The 25,289-nt window shown below is 32.8% G+C and overlaps 1 protein-coding gene across 2 annotated transcripts; it reads right to left on the bottom strand.

The window, feature by feature from the left end:
* Positions 1–106: 106 nt before the first annotated feature.
* On the bottom strand, positions 107–25,289 carry LOC145668331 (venom protease-like). Of its 2 annotated transcripts, none has more exons than XM_081736083.1 (8): positions 24,454–25,289; positions 13,141–13,239; positions 11,090–11,467; positions 10,645–10,777; positions 8,202–8,365; positions 6,639–6,740; positions 6,097–6,248; positions 107–3,621 (listed from the first exon to the last, which is right to left on the bottom strand). In XM_081736083.1, the coding sequence occupies exons 2-8, from the start codon at positions 13,217–13,219 to the stop codon at positions 3,466–3,468; spliced, it is 1,164 nt and encodes a 387-aa protein (XP_081592209.1). In that variant the 5' UTR covers positions 13,220–13,239; positions 24,454–25,289; the 3' UTR covers positions 107–3,465. The 2 variants fall into 2 exon arrangements, with proteins under 2 accessions (XP_081592209.1, XP_081592208.1); XM_081736082.1 differs by having other exon boundaries at positions 11,090–11,470; positions 24,454–25,287.

The raw sequence follows: 25,289 nt of genomic DNA, 5'->3' as shown, positions 1-25,289 counted from the left end.
AATAATAATAAAAAAATAGTACAGTAAAAGTTGAACATAAATAAACTTAGTTTCATTTTGCAAAATTTATTTCACTTTTTTAAATCCTTTTCTTCACATGAAATGGTTTCGAGCTAAAATAAAATAACTATATTGAGTGTTACTTTATTACATTCTAATAGATACGTGTTTTGTTCAAGGGAAACTTTATCGCACATATGCACACATGTATTTTTAAAGTGTTTTTGTACTAAGAAGCAGAAAGGTGAAATTTTACGTAAAGTTCCGCAATATTACGTTTCAAAGTTACTCGAACTACCTAGTATCGTATTTTATTTCCTTCTAATATTGGAATTGTAATTCAGTCGGTAAATTGAGTTAATTTTAATATTTCTTTCTTTTTTGAAGTATTTAATTTAAAATTTACGAATTCTCCATTAGGTATCGGCGATTATCTTTTATTTTTCTTCCAGATTTTAAGAAACAATTTTAAAACAATTTTAAGAAACATAAATATTTTATACCAAATAGCACCGAATACACATTCCTAAAAAGATTCCGCAATAAGGGAAATCATATAACGTAGCTCACGAAAAAATACATTAATCATTGGGAAACTGCTTGCAAAATGAAAAAAAAAAAAAAAAATCTTACAAAAATGGATCTTAAAGAATTCCCTTTCAGAGCTGTAAGCTGCCAAAAGTGCGAAAAGTAAATTCTGATTCATTCTAGTTTATATGCTGTGGGATCTAGCTAAAATGTTCAAGAAATCACGAGTTATATCTACATATAGATGTTTTAGAATCCGCCGCTTTAAGCAACAAATTTTATTCGATAATTCTGAATATTGGGAAGAATGAAGTAGCTACTCAGCTTACTCATTAAATTCATTATGCAAGTACCGCACATTCCGTATAAGTAATATTTATACGATACTTATACTGTGTTACTAATTTGTTAGTAACTTTCCGACTTATTGAGTAAAGTTCTGTACTTTTCAAGCCAGAACGCTCCACAAAATGATTTTTCGCATTTTCGGCAGCTTGTGATTTTCAACTCACATTTTTTGTTTGGACTTGCATAGATAATTCCTATCTGTAGTTTCATGACGCCCTTAGCCGGAATCTGTAGCCTGGTCCTGAAATTCAGCTCTTTTGTAAGCAAGATATTTGGGAAGAAGGGCTTCTGTATGAAATAATCTGTCGTAATGGCCTGTTCATCCACCAACAGCACCAGATTTAAGTTTCAGCATTCTTCGGAACTCACATGAATAGTAGAACTCTTCTTCATAAGTTCAATGTTGCACAAAGTCGTAAAGCAAAAAATCAATCAACCAACCAATGGCAAAGGAGGAATAATAAGGACGAAATAATGTCAAAAATATGATGTATTACTTTAGATTTGTTTTCTAACATTTGAGAAGGAAATGTAGATAGTATCACTAATTCTCAACAAGAAAATTCTGAATCAGAGGCGATTATTACAAAGCATTTCTTGACTGATTTCTTTTGAAAATAAGCTTGAAGTTCAACATTTTAGTTTTACTTTTATTTCTTGTACATTACCCACTATAAATAATTTTAAAGTGAACTAAGATTTGTTGCAATATGGCATTTTTGTTGCTTGCTTTTGTTAATTTCCCCTTAAATTGTTTTCGCTCTTGATATATGTCTTTTAAATTTTCTGCCTGGTTTTGACTCATCTTACACACACTTCTTACATTTCCTAACCTCAAAAACAGTTTTACAAGTTCTGTTAAATAACAAGAATTATAGAACTTTTACAAGAATACTCTTTCAAACATTTGTATTCATGCTCTTTTAATTAAACATATATATAACGAACAAAATAATTTATTGAACAATATAGATAAAACCAGTTAACACTGAAAACAATGCTGCAGACAATATCACCTGCGTACTTTCCAAATGTCTATGATTGGTTGGCACTTTGGGAGAAAATAAATACATTTAAGATTATATTTAAAATCTCAATTTACGAGAAAAGTCTCGTATTGTGTTGACTTGTAAGTACAATATAATATATTTATTTTATCCATTAAAATATCCAATTAGTTCAATCTTATTAGAAGAACAAAATATAATTATTCTTTCTAGATAACAATTTTCAGTACTAGGTGTCAATTAGGTACAAGGATATACAATAATATGATATCTATATGATTACTCATTTTTCACATAAATATCTTACGTTTTACATATAGTACATGCTCATCGAATGCAAGAAATGCATCTTTTTACTATATTAATATATGAAAGTGTAGGATAATGAGTCTTTAAAGTGTTGAACTTATTCTACGCTCAACAACAATGGAACTTAAAGAAAAAGCGGCTTGAATAACTTTATCATTGTTTCCATAAGTATCAATGTTTCGGAATTAAGCGATAACTGCAGAAAAATATTGTAAAAATGTACGTCATGGTTGAAAATCTTACAATTACCTTCTAAAATTGGTTGCGCACTTCGTTTTGAAACATGCAAGATATTTAGATAGATGTCTCTATTTTTAAAAATAAATTTGCTATGGCTTGTAGACGAAACCGGATATAAGATCTTAATAAATATTTGAGGGAGACGAAGAGATTACACAATTGAATTCTATAATTAACACAACATAATAACTAAATGGCTCACGCGGATAATTAAGATTTCATTTTGAACGTAATTGCACAAATCATACAATTATTTGTGTGTTTGATTTGTCATATCTTCCTGTCAAAGTAGTTCTGAAAATGATGGTTTGTTAATCGTTTAAAGCTCTACTAAAAATTTCTTACTCACAACTGTCATGTTTGAGGAGACTGGGAAAATTGATCCAAGCCAATTGTTCTATATATTTTGTTGTGAACGTAAGGTAAGGTAATCAAACATTGATTCTTGACAAAAAATATCACAGTTATTTATTCCTCACGTATAGTTGTATTAAAAATGATGAATATAAATCTTTCTTGGTATGCTGCGAATAAACATACAATATAATATATACATATTTTAGGGAAGAGTAAATTGATTGGATATAGCTATACAGTATTACAGTCAACACTAGATTGTGTTTATCTACGTGAGATAGATATAACTCGTACCGGTAAAGCGTTACTATAATCTAAGACAAACGTGGCACAAACGCATTTACATTTTATGAGTTAATAGAATAATAAAATTATTCACTTAGTAATGAATTCAGAAACAAATCGTTATAAATGAACACACTGTCCGTATTTAAAAAAAAAAAAAAAAAAAAAAAAAACTGTATATTGATCGAAGCACGCAAGTAGTATAACGCACACAAACATACAAGCAAATGAATACATCGTCCATTTGCTTTCTTTTGCACACACTATGGAATTTCATCTTTTCAACCGAACACATGAACTAACCAATTACTTTCTTAAAACAAATCGTTTAGATGATTCATGATATGTAATCACATACACAAAAATACACACAACTTGCGAAAATATCAGTTTAGTTCATATTCTGCAGAACCCAATCTATAAAGTGAGTCACTCTAGAGTAGACACCAGGAAATCCCGCTTCCGCACAACGAAACCCATACGAAACTACGCCAATTACGTAGTACGTTTGTCCGTTCGGCCACATTAGAGGTCCTCCTGAGTCACCCTAAAAAATACAAAACCTTTCTCTTAGATCCAATTACCTGCTACATTTCTGTAACATGAAGATTATGCATGCTCATTTAGATCGAACCAATAATGCAATGTTCGTATTATAGTTTAAAAATAACCATTTTCAATTTGTAACCAAATAAAAACTTTACAAGGAAAAATATTTTAGCTTAAAAAAATGTGAATTTTCTGGCATAACTCCTAATAAAATGTTGAAGAAAATACAGTATCATTTTGAAACGCTTAATATGCTTCAAAACACATACATAATACTACTACATTAACTTGTATTCAAGCAAAGATAGCTTCAGTTAATTGGGAAGTTTTCTACTTTAACGAATGTATAAGCGTATTATATTAAAATTATGTTCAGCTTTGTTTATTTAAAAGATATAAATCATAATAGCTCATTATGCTACTTTCGTGTAGTTTCCAATTTTATTCTCTTTCGAGATCACCGCGTTGGCTCAGTGGTAGAGCGTTCACCTCTGGTGCTAGGGGTCCGGGGTTCGATCCCAGCCCCCGCCAAGTGAACTTTGTGGTGGACAAACACCGTGCGTGGGTTTTCTCGGGGTTCTCCTGTTTCCTCCCACTTTCTTCATTCCACCATTTCATTCATTACTCATCATCACCGTCTCCTTTAGCATAACCATGGGACGCAAAACTCAAAGATTTCATTTCACATGCCATATGAACTTCCATTCTATAGTTCATATTTTCTCTTTACAGAAGAAGTACATGTCTTCTTCTAGACCTGCATTTTTAATCTTTAGTAGCTTCGGTTCGATTCTAGATAGTAGCGTATTTGATTCGGATCCCCTGTAAAGCTATAAATAGGTACACGTCTCATATAGCCTTCGTGCTTAAAGGGGTTGCAACCCATCCAACTAAAACTGTATTTTTTTTTTAGAATAATAACACAATTAAGTAATCTCTGATAAAGTTCAGTGTGTTAAATGGAAATTGTACATAACATAAATATCCTCTCATCGTTAGTAATCGTACACTCTAGACCTATGATAACAAAAAAGAATGCATTTGCGATCAGTTACGGAAGAAAGCTTTATTCCGTCTTCTTTCACCTAGCTAATGTCTTGAGAAAAATACACTGACTATCTAACCCCAACAACTTCTACCTTCACGCCGATATTTAACATACAATTAGAAACATAAATGAGCTTACTACCAGTATTACTGGAATTGATAGCGAAGATGAAAAACAAGCTTATCTCTGCTTCAAGACTTGACAAAATCACGTATCGTCATATTAAAGAAGCACCTCCAATTATCTTATAGATACTTGCTTTCCTATGTAAATTCATATTGCGAAAAGATTATTATCCTTCAGAGTGGAAAGCGTCAACCGTATTTCTATTTCTGAAGAATAATAAAGATCCTATCAATGTGAACACATAACTGACCAACACAGCTCATACCCTTATTAAGGATTACGGAGAGGATACCTCTATAATATTGAGCATTCCAACCAACGGTCTTATAAAACCTCCAGACAACCATAAGCATAACAAAGAATCGGCATAACCTTCGCGTGAAGCTAAACAAGTAAAGTAAATGATTATTTTACTGTTAATATTAGTTAATGTAATAGTTTTGATTCTGTGTTAAGATAATTTCAAGATATATTCTGAGATATGGAATTTGAAAATAATTTCTGCAGATATCTTATAAAGTAAGCCCTTTTCTAATTCTTCGAGATGAGATCGGACTACACAAACCATACTTAATTAATAATAAAATTTAAACAAAGAAAACTTTAAGAGGCATAATAAAATGAATACTGAATGGCTATATGTGATTCCAAAGTTTGAAAAGCAGAAGTAAATTTTCCGAGGAATAAACGCAAACAACACTATTAACGAAGATCTTGAAGTTTTGCTGGCGTCTACTATTACTCCAATGTTCTCGGGATTGCTGCCAGAGTGAATGTTGTTGTACTGAGCTTTCGTTACCATACAGCGGTAACATCTTCAGAGCTCCGGCAGCGATCCCGAGAACATTGGATTAACACTATTAACATTTGGTTTCACTTTGAATGACATTCTAAAATATTTCGCTTTTAGGACGGCAGTTAGAAAATGTGTACAGAACAAATATTGCAGAAGATAATTGAGACTATTAGTAATTTATTATTTAAGTATATTCTTTTCATCACGGGTTTTGAACTACATTAATTGTCATATTTAAAGATACCTCCGTCCTCTTCATGAGACAAACCCGCAGCAAAGCTATATGTCCACATTGTTTTGGGATATCATCTTCTGAAATGTGGATTTGTATCGTTATTCCTTATAATCGTTATATTCTGATATTTTAATGAACTTTTACAACACTACGGTTGAAGATCTGTATTAGATGGTGTAAAAACTAATAAAAGGTTTTCGTCTGAACAGTAAACATGGTTAAAAGTTTACATTTATAATTGGAATAATATATTCTCCAATGGGTATACCTGACAAGCGTCTTTTCCACCTCGCTGGAATCCTGCACATAAAACTGCATCATCTATTACCGTCGTCTTGAAAGGAGCATAGCTACGTTTGCAGTCATTATTATCTACAACTGGAAGTTGAACTTGTTGTAAAATTGCAGCAGATGGTCCATCTAAAACGATAAATTTAATGTGTTTCTTTTAAAATACAATGATGATAACAGATTTTAAAAGAGAAATCAAAATAATTATGTGGGATAATGTTCCATGACAAAATCTATTCATTTGAAGTTAATATAAAAATAGTATAGAGGAAACGGTTAAACACAATCACTGATAACAATAATATTAATAATGATAAAATATCGTAAGGATAATTTTTAAGAACTTTGATTGTATGCCAAAATGAGTGTAGAAGAAGAAATAGAGGAACACGAGAAGAAGAAACAAACTAAACAAACATAAAAAGAAAACGAACAGAAGTAAATTAACTCAAATTTCTTTTGATATCTGTCGATATTTTCCACACTGTGTACATGCGTTGCAGAAATAATAATACTTACTAAAATTTAATGCACCCCATCCAGCAACAAATGGAAAATTTCTAACAAAAGTCATTTTTCTCATCTCTGAGGAAGTTGGCAAGCAGATTGGACGAATACTATCTATAAGAGAAAAATACAGTTCCTAAAAATAAGTACTAATGATAAAATGGTAAAATATAAAATTTTAACTAATGTGAAAAACAACCGAAGGCATCTGATCAATATTTCGTTTTTATCTAGAATAAATTTGGTGAAGGAAAAGAATAAACATATTTCGTAATAAGCAATAAAATTATTTTAGTTCTTTTCTTATTTATTAAACCATTTGAAACAAGAAACACATGGGACGTTCAGAGCACAAGAGTTTCAAGTACAATTACCAAAGCTATGAGGAAAAAAATCATAAATTTCGTATGCTCTGTTTAAATACATGGAAAGTTTAACGTTATTTTTCTTATTATAGGAGTTATTTATAATGTCTGGACATTAATCTTTTAAGCTATGAATGGAACTTTAAGTAGAATCCTTAAATACGAAATATGTTTGAAATGACCAAAATTGGGCTAGAGTCCCTTGTGCACGAACGTTCATATACAAAACACTAAAAATAATTTAATTTTTATTATTGATGGAAGAAAGTGTAACTTCAAACTTCAAGCATATTTATTCAAAATTTAAATAACAAAATATTTTCTAAATTATATCTTCTTGAAAGACTACGCTACATGAGTATTGTTAATAGATGTAATATTGTACATCAAATATTGTTATACGACATATTTGTTTGTTGAAATCTATCGTCCATTTTCCATAAGCAGACTACATAAGACGTAAATCAACAGTTTAAGGGAGAATCCGAACCATCACAATGCATTCAATTTTCTTAATGCTATCCTCACCGGGATTCGACCTCATGATCATGGACATCAAAGGCGCAGATGCGCTAGGCAGTAGACCAGCGCGATGGACTAGTACGAAATATTGACACTCCATTTGATAATGGTGAGGTTTTACAACATGATTTGCTTAATAGTTTGACGAAAAGAATCTAAGAATTTTAAACCTTATCTAAAGTGAAGAAACTTCCAATTGAAATAAAATAAGCCCTACTGTACAATAACACCAGCAAATATGAGAGCAAACTTGATTTCACTTAAATATGCACACTTCCCGGTTGATTTACAATTTAATGTAGGAGGTTTTCTTAGTATTGTCGCTCTTACTCTCTTTGATTGTCATTTTTCTTGTTTTTCATGCTTCTTCTTTATAATTTTCTCATATTTTGTTTATTTCATATCTTAATTTTCTTATTTTAAATTTTTTCTTATTTTTCCCAGTTTGATCGTCTTTTATATGTCGAAAAAATCCTTAGGTTCATGAAAATATGTCTAAGATCACTGTAATTGAAGACAAAAATTCTGTTGTACAAGCTAAAAGAATATAAATTGCTAGTGCTTTCTTTCTTTTTTTTTTAAATCCACCATTGGGTTACATTTATTACTACACATTGGTTAATTTATATCAATGAACATAGCTTTTGTCTACAAAGAAGAAAAAATACACGAATCTATAGAAACTTACACGACAAGGGAACTTTCCGTTTTAACTTTAAAAGAGCAATATCATTTTGAAAGGAACTTGGGTTGAATTTTTCGTGCACCATCTTTTTGTCAATTAGTATATCAATGGGAGATGCTCCATCATTGTCGGAAACTATGTCATATTCCCCAAGTCTTGCAAGGAATCTGAAAAAAAAATCCATTACTTCTCTGATTTTTTGTAAAATAGAATAATCAAAGTAAATAATTCAAATCAAAGCTCATGCTCTCTTATCGAGTGTTATATACTAAGGAACGAATATGAGGAATCTAAGAGATAATACTAGAGGTCAAAATAAAATGGTGATAATTCTTAAAAGGAAAGTTGACAAAATAAATTAACTCTATCAAAAGAAAGTTACAGATAAGGATAAAATTGCTGACTGTACTCCATATTCCATCTAATAAGCTGTATTTATCCTGTATAACAATTAAAAGTACGTATTCTTTTAAATACTTTCACGGCAAAGCACGAAACAATTAGGGTTGTTGAAAGATAATGGGTGGGAAGTTAATCATATTCAGACCACAACAAAGATATATTTGTTATTAACACAAAAATAGAAGTATAAAATATAGACAGCATTAATAATGATAATTTTTATTATATCATCATTTACATTGTAAATATTTTCGAAATAATACAGACAAAAGTATCGGTATATTTTTCTACATACTGTATTTTCTCCAAACCTCATTCTCCCAAAATTATTTTAGTAACGACAGAAAATTGGAACAAAATATAGTAATATAAGGCACTTTAACCCTTTCACTGTGGAAGGCGACGGAAAGAAATTTCCCTAACCTGCGAATGTCGATTATAGTCGACGTGTTAAAATTTGTCTGTATCTTGGTTTTGTTTTAGTTAACTATAGTCGCCAAAGTTTTTCTGTGTGATTTCTATTGTTTATCGAAAACAATAGAACATAAAAAATTGAACGGTACAATTTCGGCGACTATTCTCGACAAAGCCAAGATACGGAGAAACAAATTTTAACCTGTCGACTATAGTCGACATTCGCATGTTAAGGAAATTTTCTTTCTGTCGACAAAAGTCGACTTCCTCTGTGAAAGGGTTAACATAATTACTATTATTCTTATGTAACTATTATGAATCTCTCAATAGGGAGGCACAGTAGCAGCGTTAGACCTCTTCCTCCTGGCGTGTGGGGTTTCTGGTTCGATCCCCACCCAAGTAAGTTTGTGATGGACAACATCGTACTTGTGGGATTTCTCAGGATACTCGCGTTTCCTCCCACTTCTCATTCCACAAATTCTTCCATCATCATTCATTTGCTTTAGTCAGCGTCTCCCTGAACCTAAAGAGCATAATCATGGGACGTTAAACTGAAGAAAGCAAAGACGAATCTCTCAACGATTTATTAAGTTACAATTAAAGAAAATGATGAAAGGAAGCAAGATTTGCTTTTGTATAGCTCACGTAGTGAATAAGTAGCATTTATATAATTTTTGAAACGATACTAAAATCCACTCATTGTCAAATATAGGACACTAAGAAACCACTGAAACGAATTTACGTATCATACATAGTAGAATGACGATGCAAATAAATTGATTACAAAAAACTGGTAAGTGGAAACTTCAACAAGCAAGATGACTATAAATAAATCGTTCTTTTCGTTACAATATTTCTGGGTTTGAGGTTTAGATACATAAGTCGATACAATCAGAACAGAGTAATAGAGACATTAAATGTTTTCTTGCAATACATTGCTCAATACATGTTCTAACTGTACTGAATGTTTGTTAATAGATGCCGAGTTGACCTACACATAGAAAATGCCATCAGACTCTGAAGACCAAATAATTAACGGAATTGTATCAATAACATAAAAATAATCAAGGAAATCCAATATTGTAAATGATAGATGTTACGTTGAAAAATGGATTTTATGGCCATGCCACAGGAAGTAATACAATGGACCGCAATTTGCATGTGCTGCATCAACCGGTATCAATAAATAGAGACATAGAATTAAAGAAGACTGCTCCCTGCGTCGTACTCCGCCGGTCTTTTCGCCATGTTGCTCAACAACCAGGCCTGATTCTATGCACTAACCAGTGCTAGTGCTAACCATTGACTACGATAGTTTTCTAGATGCAGACAGAGCTTGGACTCATGACTTTAGACTATGTATTGCTAGTCTATATTCATCCATATTACGAACTCATGATGTCCTTCAAATGAATAAAACAAGTACTATAGAAATAGAATATAGTACAATATAATTTGAATAGGGGACAGTGTGAAGATCACTTAGAATGTAAGTCTTTTTTCTGTAATGTATTCACACGAGTCCCTTGTGTTTCTGCTACACATCATTGCATGATTATTAGTCATGACATTATTTTCCTATTATAGTTAATATACGCGACGAAATCAATATAAAAGAAACTATACTTACAAATCTGGTCTATTATGTACGCAGTGTGCTGCAGTCAGTATGTGCTGGTCACTGATGAGAGCTCCACCACATAAGAAGTTTGTATTACCAGATTTTCCTTTGTATCCAAGTGCTGTTATCCAGGGCCATGCTCCTACAGAAAAAAAAAAAATTGCCATAAAAAGACTGTATATATTTATTGGAATAAATGAAAAAGCAAAGAATACTAAAGAAATGTCAAAATAATAATGATGTATGAGATAAGAATGTGTTCATCATACTTTCATTTACCAAACAACACGATGGAATACTGTGGTAATGTTTCGTGTAAAATTGTTATTTTTACTTCTATCATCTACAAAATTACTTGATAAATGCTTACCTCAATAGTATCTTTTATATATATATATATATATATATATTGTTAATAGGCAGTCATATCTAAGTATAGTATTACTAAACTCACCTAATGATGCATTAACTCCACCTACAACTCGATTAGTGCTGATGTTACTGAACCCACATGGAAATTGTTGTTGAATCAACGGTCCAGGAGACTGAGTCGGTCGTGTTGGACGAGTATTCTGATTTTGTGGAGGTCTAGTTGGTCGTGTGGGCCTTGTTTGTGGTATATTTGGTTTCCCTGTATTACCTGTAGTTCTAGGACAACATACTCGAGGATCGAACCCATCGTAACCGCAGATGGAACTCCGAAGAAGATCAAGAGATCCTGGCCGGGCATTTGTTAGAAGTTCGAGAAGAGCTGGACATTGCTTTAGGCTTAAACATACACCTGAATCACCTTGTGGTGTTACACACCTCCCAGAATCTTCAAACCTTATGTCTGCTGCAAGAGAATAAATGATTTGTCAATTTGCTATTTAGTAACAATCACGTCTTTCAATATTTTCCTAGAAAAGCGATTGCTGGGAAAATATTGATATAAGTTGATAGCTAAAATATATTTTTAGGATATTTATATAACTACTTCAAATAAATCCTTTGCTTTAGCTATGGACATAGTTTAAACGCATATTAAAGCATACAGTCTGCAGCAAAAAACCTGCAACATGAGCATGTAATTTTATTGTGAAACGACGAAGTCTTTTGCTCCACAATATATGTGTAGGGAAGGACGCCGAGGTTTCTTCTGGCGTGATTCGTGCCACTTAGACGTTATGTTGATTCCCTGCACTGTTAGGCGTAGTTTCACAATAAACTTACATGCCCATGTTGCAGGTTTTTTGCTGCGGACTGTACCATGAATCACAGTCGTAAAATTTGCAACTGCAAAATATTTTAAGGACATCAAGGATTAATTTTATTTCATAATAACTTCGATCAGAGAAGAATTCACGTGTTCTAAACTTATCAATGGAATAACTTACTCAACTCTGTATTAAGGAGAGAATTAAACGGTAATAAGAAAAAAAATTGTATCAGAATAGAAATGGTAATGATTGCTGCTATTACTATTTCCATTTGTTTCTTTGCTGTTACCAATTCAATGTATGGACTAGTTTAACTTGACCTCTCTTCCTGATACAGTGGCATAGTATAGATTTAAATGGTGAGTTTATTCCAAAATATAACTTTAAAAGTGTAAATTCCCTCTACTTTAAACAACCATTATCCATACTTAAAAAAAATAATGTTCATTGTATCTTTGTAATTGTGACCATTACAACTACCATTACAATTTAAATTATTCATAATATTGTATAATTATATTTGAAAATAAGAAATGAAACAATTAAAATATTTTCTCAATTTCTTATCAATTTCTATGCATATTTATAGAATAGAATTTGACTGGTCCCTTAGGGAAAAAAACTTGCTGTTTACTGTTCTAATGTAACCTTCACTAGAGTTTCGTATAAATATGATTAACATACCATAACTGAAGAGAGAAGCTATAGAAATTTTGATCAAGAAAATGCGGAAACTACAATATTATTTTGTACAATTTTCCGGAGGCTTTATTGTGCTTTCCGGGGGCGATATATATATATATATATATATATATATATATATATATATATATATATATATATATATATATATATATATATATATATATATATATATATATATATATATATATATATATATATATATATGTGTGTGTGTGTGTGTGTGTGTGTGTGTGTGTGTGTGTGTAGTCAAGCTTAAGCTTCAATGAATGTTGTTTTTGGAACACGTATGGTACATACAAGTTTATTCTACTACAAACAAAATGTTGCAGTTATGATACTTGTTATGCATAGTAATTCGAAATTAACCAATTCATCAACTACAACTAATTTCTACTTTTATGATATCCTGACAACAGTTAAAGCATAGAGGACAAACACGCAAAGAGAGTGGGAAAGAGAGACAGACAGACAACGAGAGAGGTAAATTGGAAACGAACAAAAGAAATAACAGGAAGAGCAAAATTACGAATAACACGGAAGAACTAAAAGGATGAAAATATTCAAATGTACGTTAAACATATAGCCTATGTATTGAACTCACCTTGTCTCTTGACTTTGTGAGCTGAGCAGCAAATGAAAATAAAAAATAAATATAAAATACTTCGACAAGCAGCATACATTATCGTGGTAGTAGATGATCCTGCAAAGGAAAGAAGTTAAAAAGATAAAAATGAAGAACTAATAAAATAACACGATAGACAAAATATTAAATACTGTACTGGTGTGCAAAACTTAAGGACAAAAGTTAAGTTTCATATTTGTCACTCCTAAGTGGCATAGATTGGTGAAATTTCAACCATATATAGACAGTAGCGCCACAGTATGACACAGGAAGCATTATAAAGAAGTAGAAGAAAAAAAATAAAACTTTCATTCAGAGATGATAACTTTGATTGACATGAACCATGTTTTGGAACGTGCCCTCATGCTGCTCACAAAGTTGGTAATGAGTTTTTGTCGTATAGCCCTTTGGGGATCCCGGCTTTTTGGGGTATTTTTTAGATTTTCAGTCAAGCAGCTACATTTATCCTAGGATCATGGTTCATACCTCATTCTCTTCAGAATGGAACCGGCTTTCAAATGGTACCACTTGCATGCTCATATCATATACCAGTAGCGGTTCGTAGTCTGTAGAAGCACTGGTTGCAATATCAAAGGTATGTAGATGCGCGCAAGTGTTTCCCTCCCCCCAGCGTTCTTGAGTTTTATCCAAAAAATATTCAGGAAATATGAAGAGGAAAGTCTTTTTAAGCTATATTTGTATATTTATTGATTGAAGTGTATTCTCTAATATTGATTTAATATATAAGCTATTTTCTTTATTTGAAACAACCACTATAAATGTACGTTCATAAACTATTTATATACCCAGGTACAAAACTTCTACACTCCTGTTATTGAACAAGAGATAAATCGAATAAATAGTACGTGCTGTAAGCCATGAATGATGGCGTTAACCCAAAAGAAGAAAAAAAGCAAGGAAATTGCATATATTCAAGCAAGTAGTTAAACAAAAATTATTTAATTAAACAAACTATGCATTATTTTAAAATAAAAGGTCTTTCTTCGTTCTTTTCGAACTTCAAATTTTTATATGACTTCATTGAAATCTGAAATGCTGCTCGCCAAGTTTTTCTGAATAAAAAGCATCGCTACCGCAAATATTTTCCACTTTATTTTCTTCAAGGTATAGAAATACGTCTCTCCGACAATATGCATTTTGTTAACATTTCTTTGTATGAATATAAGGGACAAAATGTCCATTTTCAGTAACCACATACTTTTGTCTGCTGTTCTACTATAAAGAAGCATGAAATCTAAGATGTTTTCCTTCGAAAATAATTATTCAAAAAATAGTTTAACATTCCAACAAATTAGGCTAAAGAAGACAGATGATTATTGAAAGTGAATGATTTGAGATTAATTTTTTATGCTTTCCGCCGGAAATCGAACACGGGATCGTGTGCATGAAAGACACAGAGCTAGGAATTAGACCAGTGATAGGACTTTTTCTCCTCCGAGACATGATTTACTAAATATTAATATTTGGAATGATTTGTTAGTTTTCAATTGATGGGAATTAACCGTGAATTCGAAATCACTGAACTTGAGCTGAAAATATCTTGAATATAGGAATTTCTCTATTGGGAATGATAGGTATATATCTCAAAGTAGAAAAAAAGAACGAACTGCGATTGCAAGGACTAGATATTTCTGTTATTATCAATGTTCATTTAATTTGATTTGGTTTACCATTTATTCTGTACATCATATTATATGTATATTTGACTATTGTGTCTTCTTTATTTCAGTTCTTAACTGTAACGATGTTTTAAATTGGAGAAATTTTGTGAGAACAAAATCAAGCAACCTCTTAAACACAAAAATAATATGTATACTTCTGTGCATAGTAAGATTATTATTCTTTCAGTGTCATAAATTATTTCCTATATTGTAAATTACTTTGCGGCCCCTGGTTCGATCCCAGGTCGCGTCTAGTGGGCTTCGTGTTGGACGAACACCGTATACGTGTGTTTCCTCCCACTTTCTTCATTCCAACATTTCATTCATTCCCATCATCTTCTTTAGTATATGGCCATAAAAAGTATTGATGAGAAATTAATTACAAATTACTTAACTGGGTGGAGTAGGAAGAAATATCATAAATACAATATTAAGTCCCGTTGACTACATTTATACATACTTCCTGGTGTTCCATGTTGGAATCTCTTGATTTCATGGCTGGTAATATGACAATACCCCCCCCCCTTCCAGAAAAAAAGGAAAACATCTTGCTTGAAAGAGAACCGATAGGGACAGTCCTTGAGGCAGTAAACATTCTTAAAAACTGCACCGATACAAGCACAAAATTAAAATACAGAATTATTTTATATTTTGATAATTCCTCTGTTTTAATCGTAATGAATACTTAGGACCACAACCACCCAACTTCGAGAGGGCAAAACTCCCCCGATATTAAGAAAGAAAGAAACAATACTACCACTAGACGCGTATTTGTTCTCTGCGAGTTTATTTTGTGAATAACTTATTTCTTCCAAGCGTCTGTATGTTACCCTATCAATTGAGCCAAGCGCTGCCAAGCGGAGGAATTCGTAACTATTACAGAAGCTGACGATACACCAGTTGCGCAACGAGCTGCAACTGGAAACAGGCACCTCATGTTAAGAGATAGGCGCTCGCCGCTATATACTCAACGTTACTGCTTCCAGTGGCAACTCTCGCTGCAACTGGAAATGTAAATCTCTCTCTCTCTTTCAGTTTTTTTTTAATTCATTATTTTAGAAATGCATCAATACTGTCTTGCGCCCAAGAGCAAGGTTTATTTTTTACTGATACACTACTTTAATACCTAAAATATAATATCTAATACCTAATACATTTTTTAATACCTAATATCTTTAGTATTAAAAAAAATATCCGGTTGCACAACCATGCAACATATATTACCAGCCGCCACTGTCATATACCAGGAGAGGGGAAAATTATGTCAAAAGGAACATTTCGGAGGGAATTTTTTTTTTCATACTTTGGGCCCCTCTGGAACGGCCCTGTGTAAACGTAGAGACCTAAAAAAATCTGATAAATAGTACTTGATATACTCAATGTGTGTGCCAAATTTCAAGTTTCTATCTTGAATAATAAGGGCGGGAAAAATTTTATCAAGAATTCCCCCAATGCCCCAAATTACCGCAAAACACCATGATCTCAGGTAAAAAATTTCCTGAGACATCTCTGTTTACCCTAGGACTATAATCCGACAATCATTCTCTTCAGAATAGAACTGCCTTTCAGGCGGTACCATTCACATATCTCCATCATGTATCTAAGGCCAGAAATTCCCGAAAAAAGGGAATTTTTGGTCTAAAAATCCTTTTTTTCAACTTTTAGCCCCTCTGGACCCCCTGTTTTAACGCAGAAATCTGAAAAAAAAAATCTGTTAAATACTACTCGGTGGACTGAATGTTTGTGCACAATTTCAATCTTCTAGGTGCAAAAATAAGCCCGCCAAAAAATATATATACCGACAATGTCCCATGTTCCCCTATACAGAAGTATATTTTGATAAAAATTTCCTGACACATCCCTAATTACCCTAGGAGTATAATCCGCCAATCATTCTGTGTTCCCTTCATTTTTACCCCTGGTTAGAAGACAATAGTACAATAAATTCAATCTGTTGCTTAACAGTGTATTTTTTCACATTACGGCACATAAATAAATAAACAATATGTTACAGCGAAATAAAAAATTATTAATTATTGTGAACTACATATTTTTGGTGACATACAAAATATTTTTCTTGAAAACTAGGCAAGGAAATTTACCGTCGAGCATCTCATTTTGTTGAGCTTGATGTGACTCGTCGATTAATCTACCTACGCATCTCTTATTTCAGACATTTATTTTCACTTAAATGATATAGTAAAACATATCTTTATGAACTTCATTCTTAATTATTTTAAATGAAAATGAACTGAAATCTTTAAGTTTAACGTCCCACGATTATGCATGTTAGGCTAAGGGAGGCGAATGATTAAAGCAAGTGAATGATGATGGAAGAATTGGGAAATGAAAATGAAGGAGGAAACGGAAGCACTCCGAAAAAACCCACGTACACGATGTTGTCTAACACAAACTTACATGGCCGGGACCCCACGCAACGGAGGCAAGCTGTATACTTATTTGTTTTAACTACTTGTAGATATTTACATTTATTTATATCCTCTAAACTATAATAATTGATTTCAAATTTGCTATAAAAGTGGTTTCCACTTGTTAGCTCACATTTCACAATTTATGCGAGAAGCGTTTGAGAAGTTTTTCGCTTAACATGAAAGAAAAATAGTTAACAAAAATCCTTGTAGCAATAAGATAACAATCTTTTGTTCTATAATTCATCAAATAGGTTTTGTGAAACTAATATATTTCTTTTCCATTGTAAATTAGAAGCGACCATGGAACCTAGCAGTATGAACCTTACCGAGATATAATAGATTGTTGTAAAGAAATACTTCTTCTCGAAAGGGATACGTGCAAGGATGCAGTGTTGTGGCAAAGAATGCCTAATGAAAAGTCTTCCTACATATTATAAAGAAACTAAATACATGGGAATTCGCCGTACTCATAAAACTGGACATTCTGGACATGTTAAAATATCAAATAGTACTTTCAACAAAGTGAATACATTCAAATATCTAGAATCAACATTAAAAGATTGAAATCACATACAAATTAAATGTCCACTTAAAGCAAAGAATTCGTCTTATTATTCAATCGGAACTCTTTTGTCTTCGCGAATTCTGTCCAGGAATATGAAGCTTAAAATACTGTATATAAAACAACTATGGCCGTTGGTTGCGAAACATGGAACTTTGCGGAAAGAATGCAGACTGAAAATATTTGAGAATGAAATGCTGAGCCGAATATTTGGATCACACGAGGGACGGGAATGGGATATGGTGGTAACTCCATAACAATGAACTGTATAATTTCCCAAATACTATTAGTCATCAAGTCTAGGAAGTACAAGTGGGCAAGTCATGCAGTCAGAAGGGAAAACAGTGAATAGGGAAAAGACCATTAGGGAGACCTAGGAGCAGATAGGAGGACTATATTAAGATGGATTCCGCAGAAATAGAAATACAACGTAGAAACTAGACCCAGTTAGCTAACGACAAAAGTCAGTAGAGAGCTTTAGTAAACCTGGTATTGAACCTCCGCGTTCTATAGCCTATAGATTTAGTTATCCATTTATGTATTATAAGAGAACTGGTTGCAGACTTTCAGGTTGAGTGCATATTGACCAGAGGAAGGCCAGCTAAGCCGATACAGAAGAGAATATATATATAGAGACCTGAGTGGAATGACTGTGTGCTTCAGTCACAACGTTGGAGAGGCCTTTGCCTACCACATGTCCGAATGAATAGCAGTATAAAGTTTCATTCCTCACAGTACTGAACCTCGGCTAGGTTGTCCTGTTCTTTGGTCAATATAAAGCAGGCCTTAAAAGAGAGAGAACTTTCACTAAACCGTTCCTCAAGACCAGAAAGTACGCTAAAACAAAAGACGAAAATTTAGTAGAATTACTGCTGCATTCGACGGTGAGGCATCGCTTGACCATTCAGACACAGTTAAAGCGCCCGCTTCTGAACTGTGACTCTTTGGCCTGTTTCCGGTTGCTGTTTTCAACGGACTGTGGCCGGTGTACTTTATGCTTCACAGGTCTGCCACTAATGAGTCATTTACATATTCTGCAAATGTAAGGGACTTCTTGCAATTTTAATGCCCACCAGTGTAATTTCAAATTTTTCATCATGGTATGAAAGTGTAATTTTAAGATTCTAAAGCAGAGAAAGTGTAATTCTAAGGCAAACATCCAGTAGGGGCTGCGCACCCATTAAAATTCTTCGATGGATGTTTGAAACCCGGAGCCAGGGATGCACCTATAGTGGGGATCCACCAAGCTCGGACCCACCAAAAAACTTCTTAACTCAACATGCACTTGTACGTACATTTTGTAAATAAAACTATACTTATTTAACAGGAAAATGATTGATGTAGCATGAAAATTGTATCTTACACTTCATCTGTACTCTGTTATAAAAATAATCTAGTTCTATCATTTATATATATATATATATATATATATATATATATATATATATATATATATATATATATATATATATATATATATATATATATAGGTGGAATTGTTTTACAATTACTTATCGTCTTTTCGGGCGCAGAATAATACACGGATTCTAAATGGTCATGGTAGCTTGTAGTATAGACCCCTGCGCCAAAGTTTGGACCCCTCCCATCAAATATTTCTGGGTGCGCTCCTGCCCGGAGCACACATGTACTCGGTGACTATGGGTTTTGATATCATTGTCTGTTGATCAGGAAAAAATAGAATTGGATTACGAAAAGTTATTTTGTGTTTTATAATAAACAAAACAATTAAGAAATCTACCTTCTCTACAAACTTCTGATAGCAACACTTTTGATGTCGAGTTGCAAATAAATGTTTATTTATTTATATATTTATTTTTGACTGTGTGAAACGAAAAGCGTTAACAACAATATTATAACATTTTTACACCAAAATAAATTTTGCGTAAAACTTTCAATTGTAGGTGTGACTCAAAGAAAATCCATTGGTAACACTTGGATAAACACTTGTCTTTCTTTCTTTCTTTCTTTCTTCGTGAATTTCTTTTATAAATTTGCAACACTGTCTCGTGTAACTCTCGCGTAGTCCTTGATGCTTTTTCATGAAGGTCAATGAAGTAGTAAGTGTCTTCATGCACCAGAGCACATAATTTCACACACAAACATAGTTAGAAATGCTTGCGCATGGAATATAGAAAAAAATAAGGCAAACTCTATACGGAAGGATTTAGTGACGTCAGAAAGACCTTTATAAGATCATTACTCTTTTTGTTATTCCTTTAAAAACATTGTTTTTCAAGGATGGAGAAAATAGTTAAGTCAATCGTACACTGAAAACAAGAAAAAAAAAAGTACAGATTACTTCGTTATAAAGTATAATTTCTAACTGTGATCTGATCTTGAAAATCTGTATGTATCCACACACTCATAGTAGTGTAAAAGCAATTGTACGTAATACACACAGGATAGTAAAACTTTATTAATCTGGACAGGCCAAAAAAAAAAAAAAAAAAAAAGTTTTAGAAGTCATTAATCTCATTCATCACTTAGTTCTGTGAAGGTTAAGAATACTATATTTTTGCCCATTGTTGGCAAACACAGTACACTACAGAGAGGGTGTTCCAAAAAGAATCATTCAATTTAAAATGTAAATAGTATTTATAGTATAAAACATATGCAGTTCAGATTAGTTTTATATTACACAGTTAAGCATGAAGCTTTTTTTTTTTTTTAAATATACCAAATCAAAGGTGCTCAATATGGCCCCCTAGGTATGCACGGCATGTGTCCATACGGTAATCAATTTCGTCCCAAAGTTTTGAGAACATTTCTGGATCTACTCCTTTTACAGCTGCTGTGACTACTGGATATCACTTCATACAAACAACCCATATCTCGGGATCGCCTAATGCTCTGAGAGGTAGAAGTTATAACAATAGGGTATTGTCGACAAAATTCACACTGAACAGTTGTTACGGACCCACACTTCGTGAAGCGTAGAACGTAAAATGACTTCTGCTATGCAGTCACAATCTTGACAAGCACTGCAGTGACAGGTAAACTAAACGCGCTACTGCAATTTACTGGCAACCGCGTAAAACTTGGGAATTTCTTTATTCTGACGGTTTATTGTTAATTAGTTCAAAGTGGATTAAAAAACTTCATAATTAAGATAGTTTTGAAATTGGATTATTCTCTTCCAAACATACTGTATAATATAGTTGACAGTATACTACAGTGGAGTAGTAGTAAGGTCTATATGTATTCGGGCCTATGCACTTTAAACACGTCATTATAAAATGGGCTTTGTTGCTATAAACACAGTTTTAATGTATTTTCTATTCTTTTAGACCAGTGGTTCTCAACTTAATTCCTATCACGATCCCCATTTTATCACATCCTCTTGCCAGTGGCCCCCTTATAAACTTCTGGTTTGTAATAAGCTTGTATGGGATTTTTAATATACCTATTGCGGAGATCTGACGATAGCCATCTATTTCTATAACAGTAGGATCCTTTCTTGTATATAGTTGATACAGTAACTTCCCTAAAAGCGAATAAATTACAACCAAATTTGGCCAGTTCATTCATATTACAAATATCAAATCCGATCCGTCATACTGTTTCAAAATGGAGGCCGTTTGAACATTTTAAAACTTCGTAACTCCCTTAATTTTTGGTCATATGATTAAAAAAAAAAACTGTTGAAAATATTTAGTAGATCTAGGTTTTTTTTGTTCTTAACAGTATGTATAAAAATAAAAATATGCTGTCAAAACAAAATTCAAAATAATAATTAAAAATATTTTCCGGTATTAGGTTCTAATTTTATTTATTTCTTCCGCTTATCTTCGCGATCTCCATGAAACCCTTTCGCAACCCCCCAGGTTGAGAAATCCTGTTTTTAGACTATTTCAGTTAATCTGGACCTTTGTGAGGACGGTCAACATATTCTCACAATTACTTAGGATGTACAAAGTTTTACTGTAAGTGATGATTTCAAGAATAAATATGCTCTCTTATTGCATTTTATGCAAAATTAGTTCTTCCTGGAGTTTTAAGGCCATTTTCTTCCCCATCTCTTTCACGTTCTTCGAAATATTGCTTTAAAAATGCTTTGCGGTAGAAATATTGCGGTATTCTATATCAAAATATAAATCAAAATATTGCATAGGTATTATTACTTCTTAATACTGGAACTAAGCACACTTAATGAAATGGTAAGAAGTACTGCGTATAAACATGCATGATGATCGACTTGCTCATGATACCAGTTTCACTGACTAATTCCAAGTTTCGCGACTGCTATGGTGAAACAAAAATAAGAGATTTTTTTAAAAAGTACTAGTGAAAATCAATTACGCTTGACCGCCAATATAATCACTGATTGCAGGAAATTTTAAGAAGGAACATCAATATTTAACAAAGCACTTCCGGTTTATTTGTTATATTTTGTACTTACTGGAAAATGTGCAGAAGAATAGAGGAAAATGCAATATTGAAAGTATTTAAAAAGAAGAAAAGAAATTAGTCGGGATATTGAGATTTCTTTATCTGAGGATGAGAAAGAAGGTAGGAGGAGGAAAAAGAGAGGAAGAGAAAAAAAAACATTAAAGTTTGATAGAACTATTGGATTGAAACAGACAAGACGAATATACAGTGCTACATAGGCTGCGAAAAAAGTAACACGAGCGAATTCCGGAAAGTGATTCCTTGTAAGAAATGAAAGAAAGGAAAAAAAAAAAAGATAATAATCTGACATTTTCTTCGTAACCATCTAATAGTTACAAAATACTATTTATAAAATGATCACTGCTTTTTGAGTGATGTTTATTGTTGAGCAAGTGAATAACGCCGCAACTGATTTAAAGGCGTACCGCTTGACAGCGAGAAACATTTCAACAACAAAAACTATTTCATAACCCAGCTCTTTATATTACAAAATTACGTAGATTTTGTAAGATTATTACGCACGTTAATCTACAACTAAATAAGAGTAAACCCACAGGCTCGCTCATTGTCTCCTTCATTATTAGAACTCCAAAGCCGTAAACCTAGAAATTTAAAATTCAGTACAAAACTTTCTTTAGAAGATAGACTATAGATAAGATTGATGAGTTTTGAGAAATTACCGCAAATTGAGGAAATAGAGGGTAAAAGTATTTTTAGACCTATTAAAGCACGTTTGTCTTGAAACGCTGGACAGACACAGAAGTGGTGTATATGTGCTCTAACCTTTTTGATATACAGAATATGAATATATAATTTAATTGCATGAATTTTGGAAATTTGGCCCCGAAGAAATGAAAGGGAAGAAATTTTACAATTATTGTTCAAAAGAACAATTGGAAATAGAGGCACGTAGAGAAATCTTTGAGTAACAATCATTTCAACGGGGAGGAAGAGAACTGAAAATTTGTCTAACTAAATTTGAATAAAATTGAATGTATCCAATATCCTCTAGTTTTAGAATGAGAAAGTGATTTGACAAAGTTTTCAACTTTGCGAGAAAATATAGAACAAGTAATTTCCGAGGGATGGGAGAGGATTAATGATTTCCATGGAATGAAACGAATTGTTTTCGGATGCGAGAAAGCGAGTTAATTGATTCCGACCTTGTGAAAACTCATTCAGGTATGATTTTAAAAAAATCTATTTATTGGAGTCTGAGGTATTTTGCTTAACAATTTGCACTGCCCGACAAAATCGGCGAATCTTCAATTTCTTGATACGAGCAAGTGATTTAAGTAGAAAATCTGGTGTAGCTATTTAGGAGTTCGGGAAAAAATATTTGGCTCAGGATAATAATATTGCCTATTTCCATGGAAGGGGATGTATCAAATACGAGACACCAATTTAACTATTTAACTACGTCTCATCTTTAGAAATATATATATATATATATATATATATATATATATATATATATATATATATATGTCCATTCTTAGAGAGGTGGCCAAAAGTATTGTCTAATTCGAACTCCCGTCTACGAGTAACTCTGAAGCCAGAAGTTTGAATATCTCAAATGTTTTTTTCACCAATCCTATTTCTTTCCATGTGAAGAATGTGCACTTCTGCAAGTTTTGAACATACCTGAAAACGTGGAAAATGGGTGGGTAGGAATTAGGAAACGTTAGTCTTCATTTAGTTAGAGAAACAATATACTAACACAAATTAATTTAGTTTCAGTTTGTCTCGAAGTCTGAGATTTTTAAACTTGGCTGAATTATTTCGCTACTTGAATTACGAATATCCGTAATTAGTACTCCAGTAAGCAGAACTTATCAAATATGAAAGTTATGAGCAGAGAAGTTGGAACTTTAAGACACTAATTTTAATAGTGATAGGACAGTCGGTTTTGAAAGATGAACCTCTTTTACATGTCATTTCCGCACTGCTGTCACTTGAGTTTTTTCAATGACGTTATACATATTCACATAATTCAAAGTAACCAGCAATTTACGTTTCCTTATAAAACAGAAAACACTTGAATTAAAAGCATCTCCTTACACACATATACGCATATTCTATGCACATTATTTCAAAATAATAATCGGTTATTACAACACATCAACACCAAAACAAAACAAAAAAACTTAATTTGTATTCAACAAGCGTTACGTATGAAAGGACCACACTGTTGTTACAGACGTACCTTCTTTTCCAAGTAGTCTTACAGATTTAAAGCACAGAAACAAACACACACAGAGAGACACACACACTATGTCAGTCACGTAGAAAGAGACCTTCTCTCCAGCCGCATGAAATGGACACTGGACATTGTGATTTAACTACAATTGCATATATAAAAGGCAGGCGAACCAACACGAAAGTAAAGAAACCGTTCACGGTCAATTTTGAAAATGCTGTAAATCACAGGAAACTCAATCTTTTCTTTTCGTAACTATCACTCAATTTCACCCGAACTGATTACTTTTTTCTCCGTTCGTTCGCTTTTGATTTTAATTCCAAGAAGATCCGGGTGAAACTGTAGTTTCCGTGCTCCCACGCAAATGAGAGCTCTTTTGAATAGCCACAAGTAAAACGTTGGTTAAGGTCTTTCTTCTCTATCAATAACAACACCAAGAAAAGACCTTCGTCTTCCTCTCGGCAACCCTTTAGCTTTCTTCACGCATTACGTCATTGCCTCGAGCTCTTCTTCTACACCGAAGCATTAGGAAAACCGAGGGTCACTAAGTGTCTGAGTGGTAAAGTTTTCATAGTGCACTGATGGTTTCCATATCTAAATGCTGATTCATAATCATACTTGGAGACTCCTACAATGGATTGGAAGATTAACCCTTTTAAAAGATCATACAAGAAAAAGGAGACAAGGAGATTGTATAAGGAATCTTTTTTTCACCTCTTTGTTCTCTTATATAAGAATAGTTGCTTATAATAGCTATGATAAAACGCTGAACGAGATGAAGGCTTTTAGAGGAAAGATATAGTAATTTAATGCTGATACTAACAGCTCTGTTGTCGATCAGA

The sequence above is a fragment of the Thermobia domestica genome, chromosome 13 (assembly GCF_964235325.1).
Source record: "Thermobia domestica chromosome 13, izTheDome1.hap1.1, whole genome shotgun sequence".
Taxonomy (NCBI): Eukaryota; Metazoa; Arthropoda; class Insecta; order Zygentoma; family Lepismatidae; genus Thermobia; species Thermobia domestica.
The sequence above is the reverse complement of the archived record's forward strand: the minus strand, read 5'-3'. Positions and strand labels throughout refer to the sequence as shown.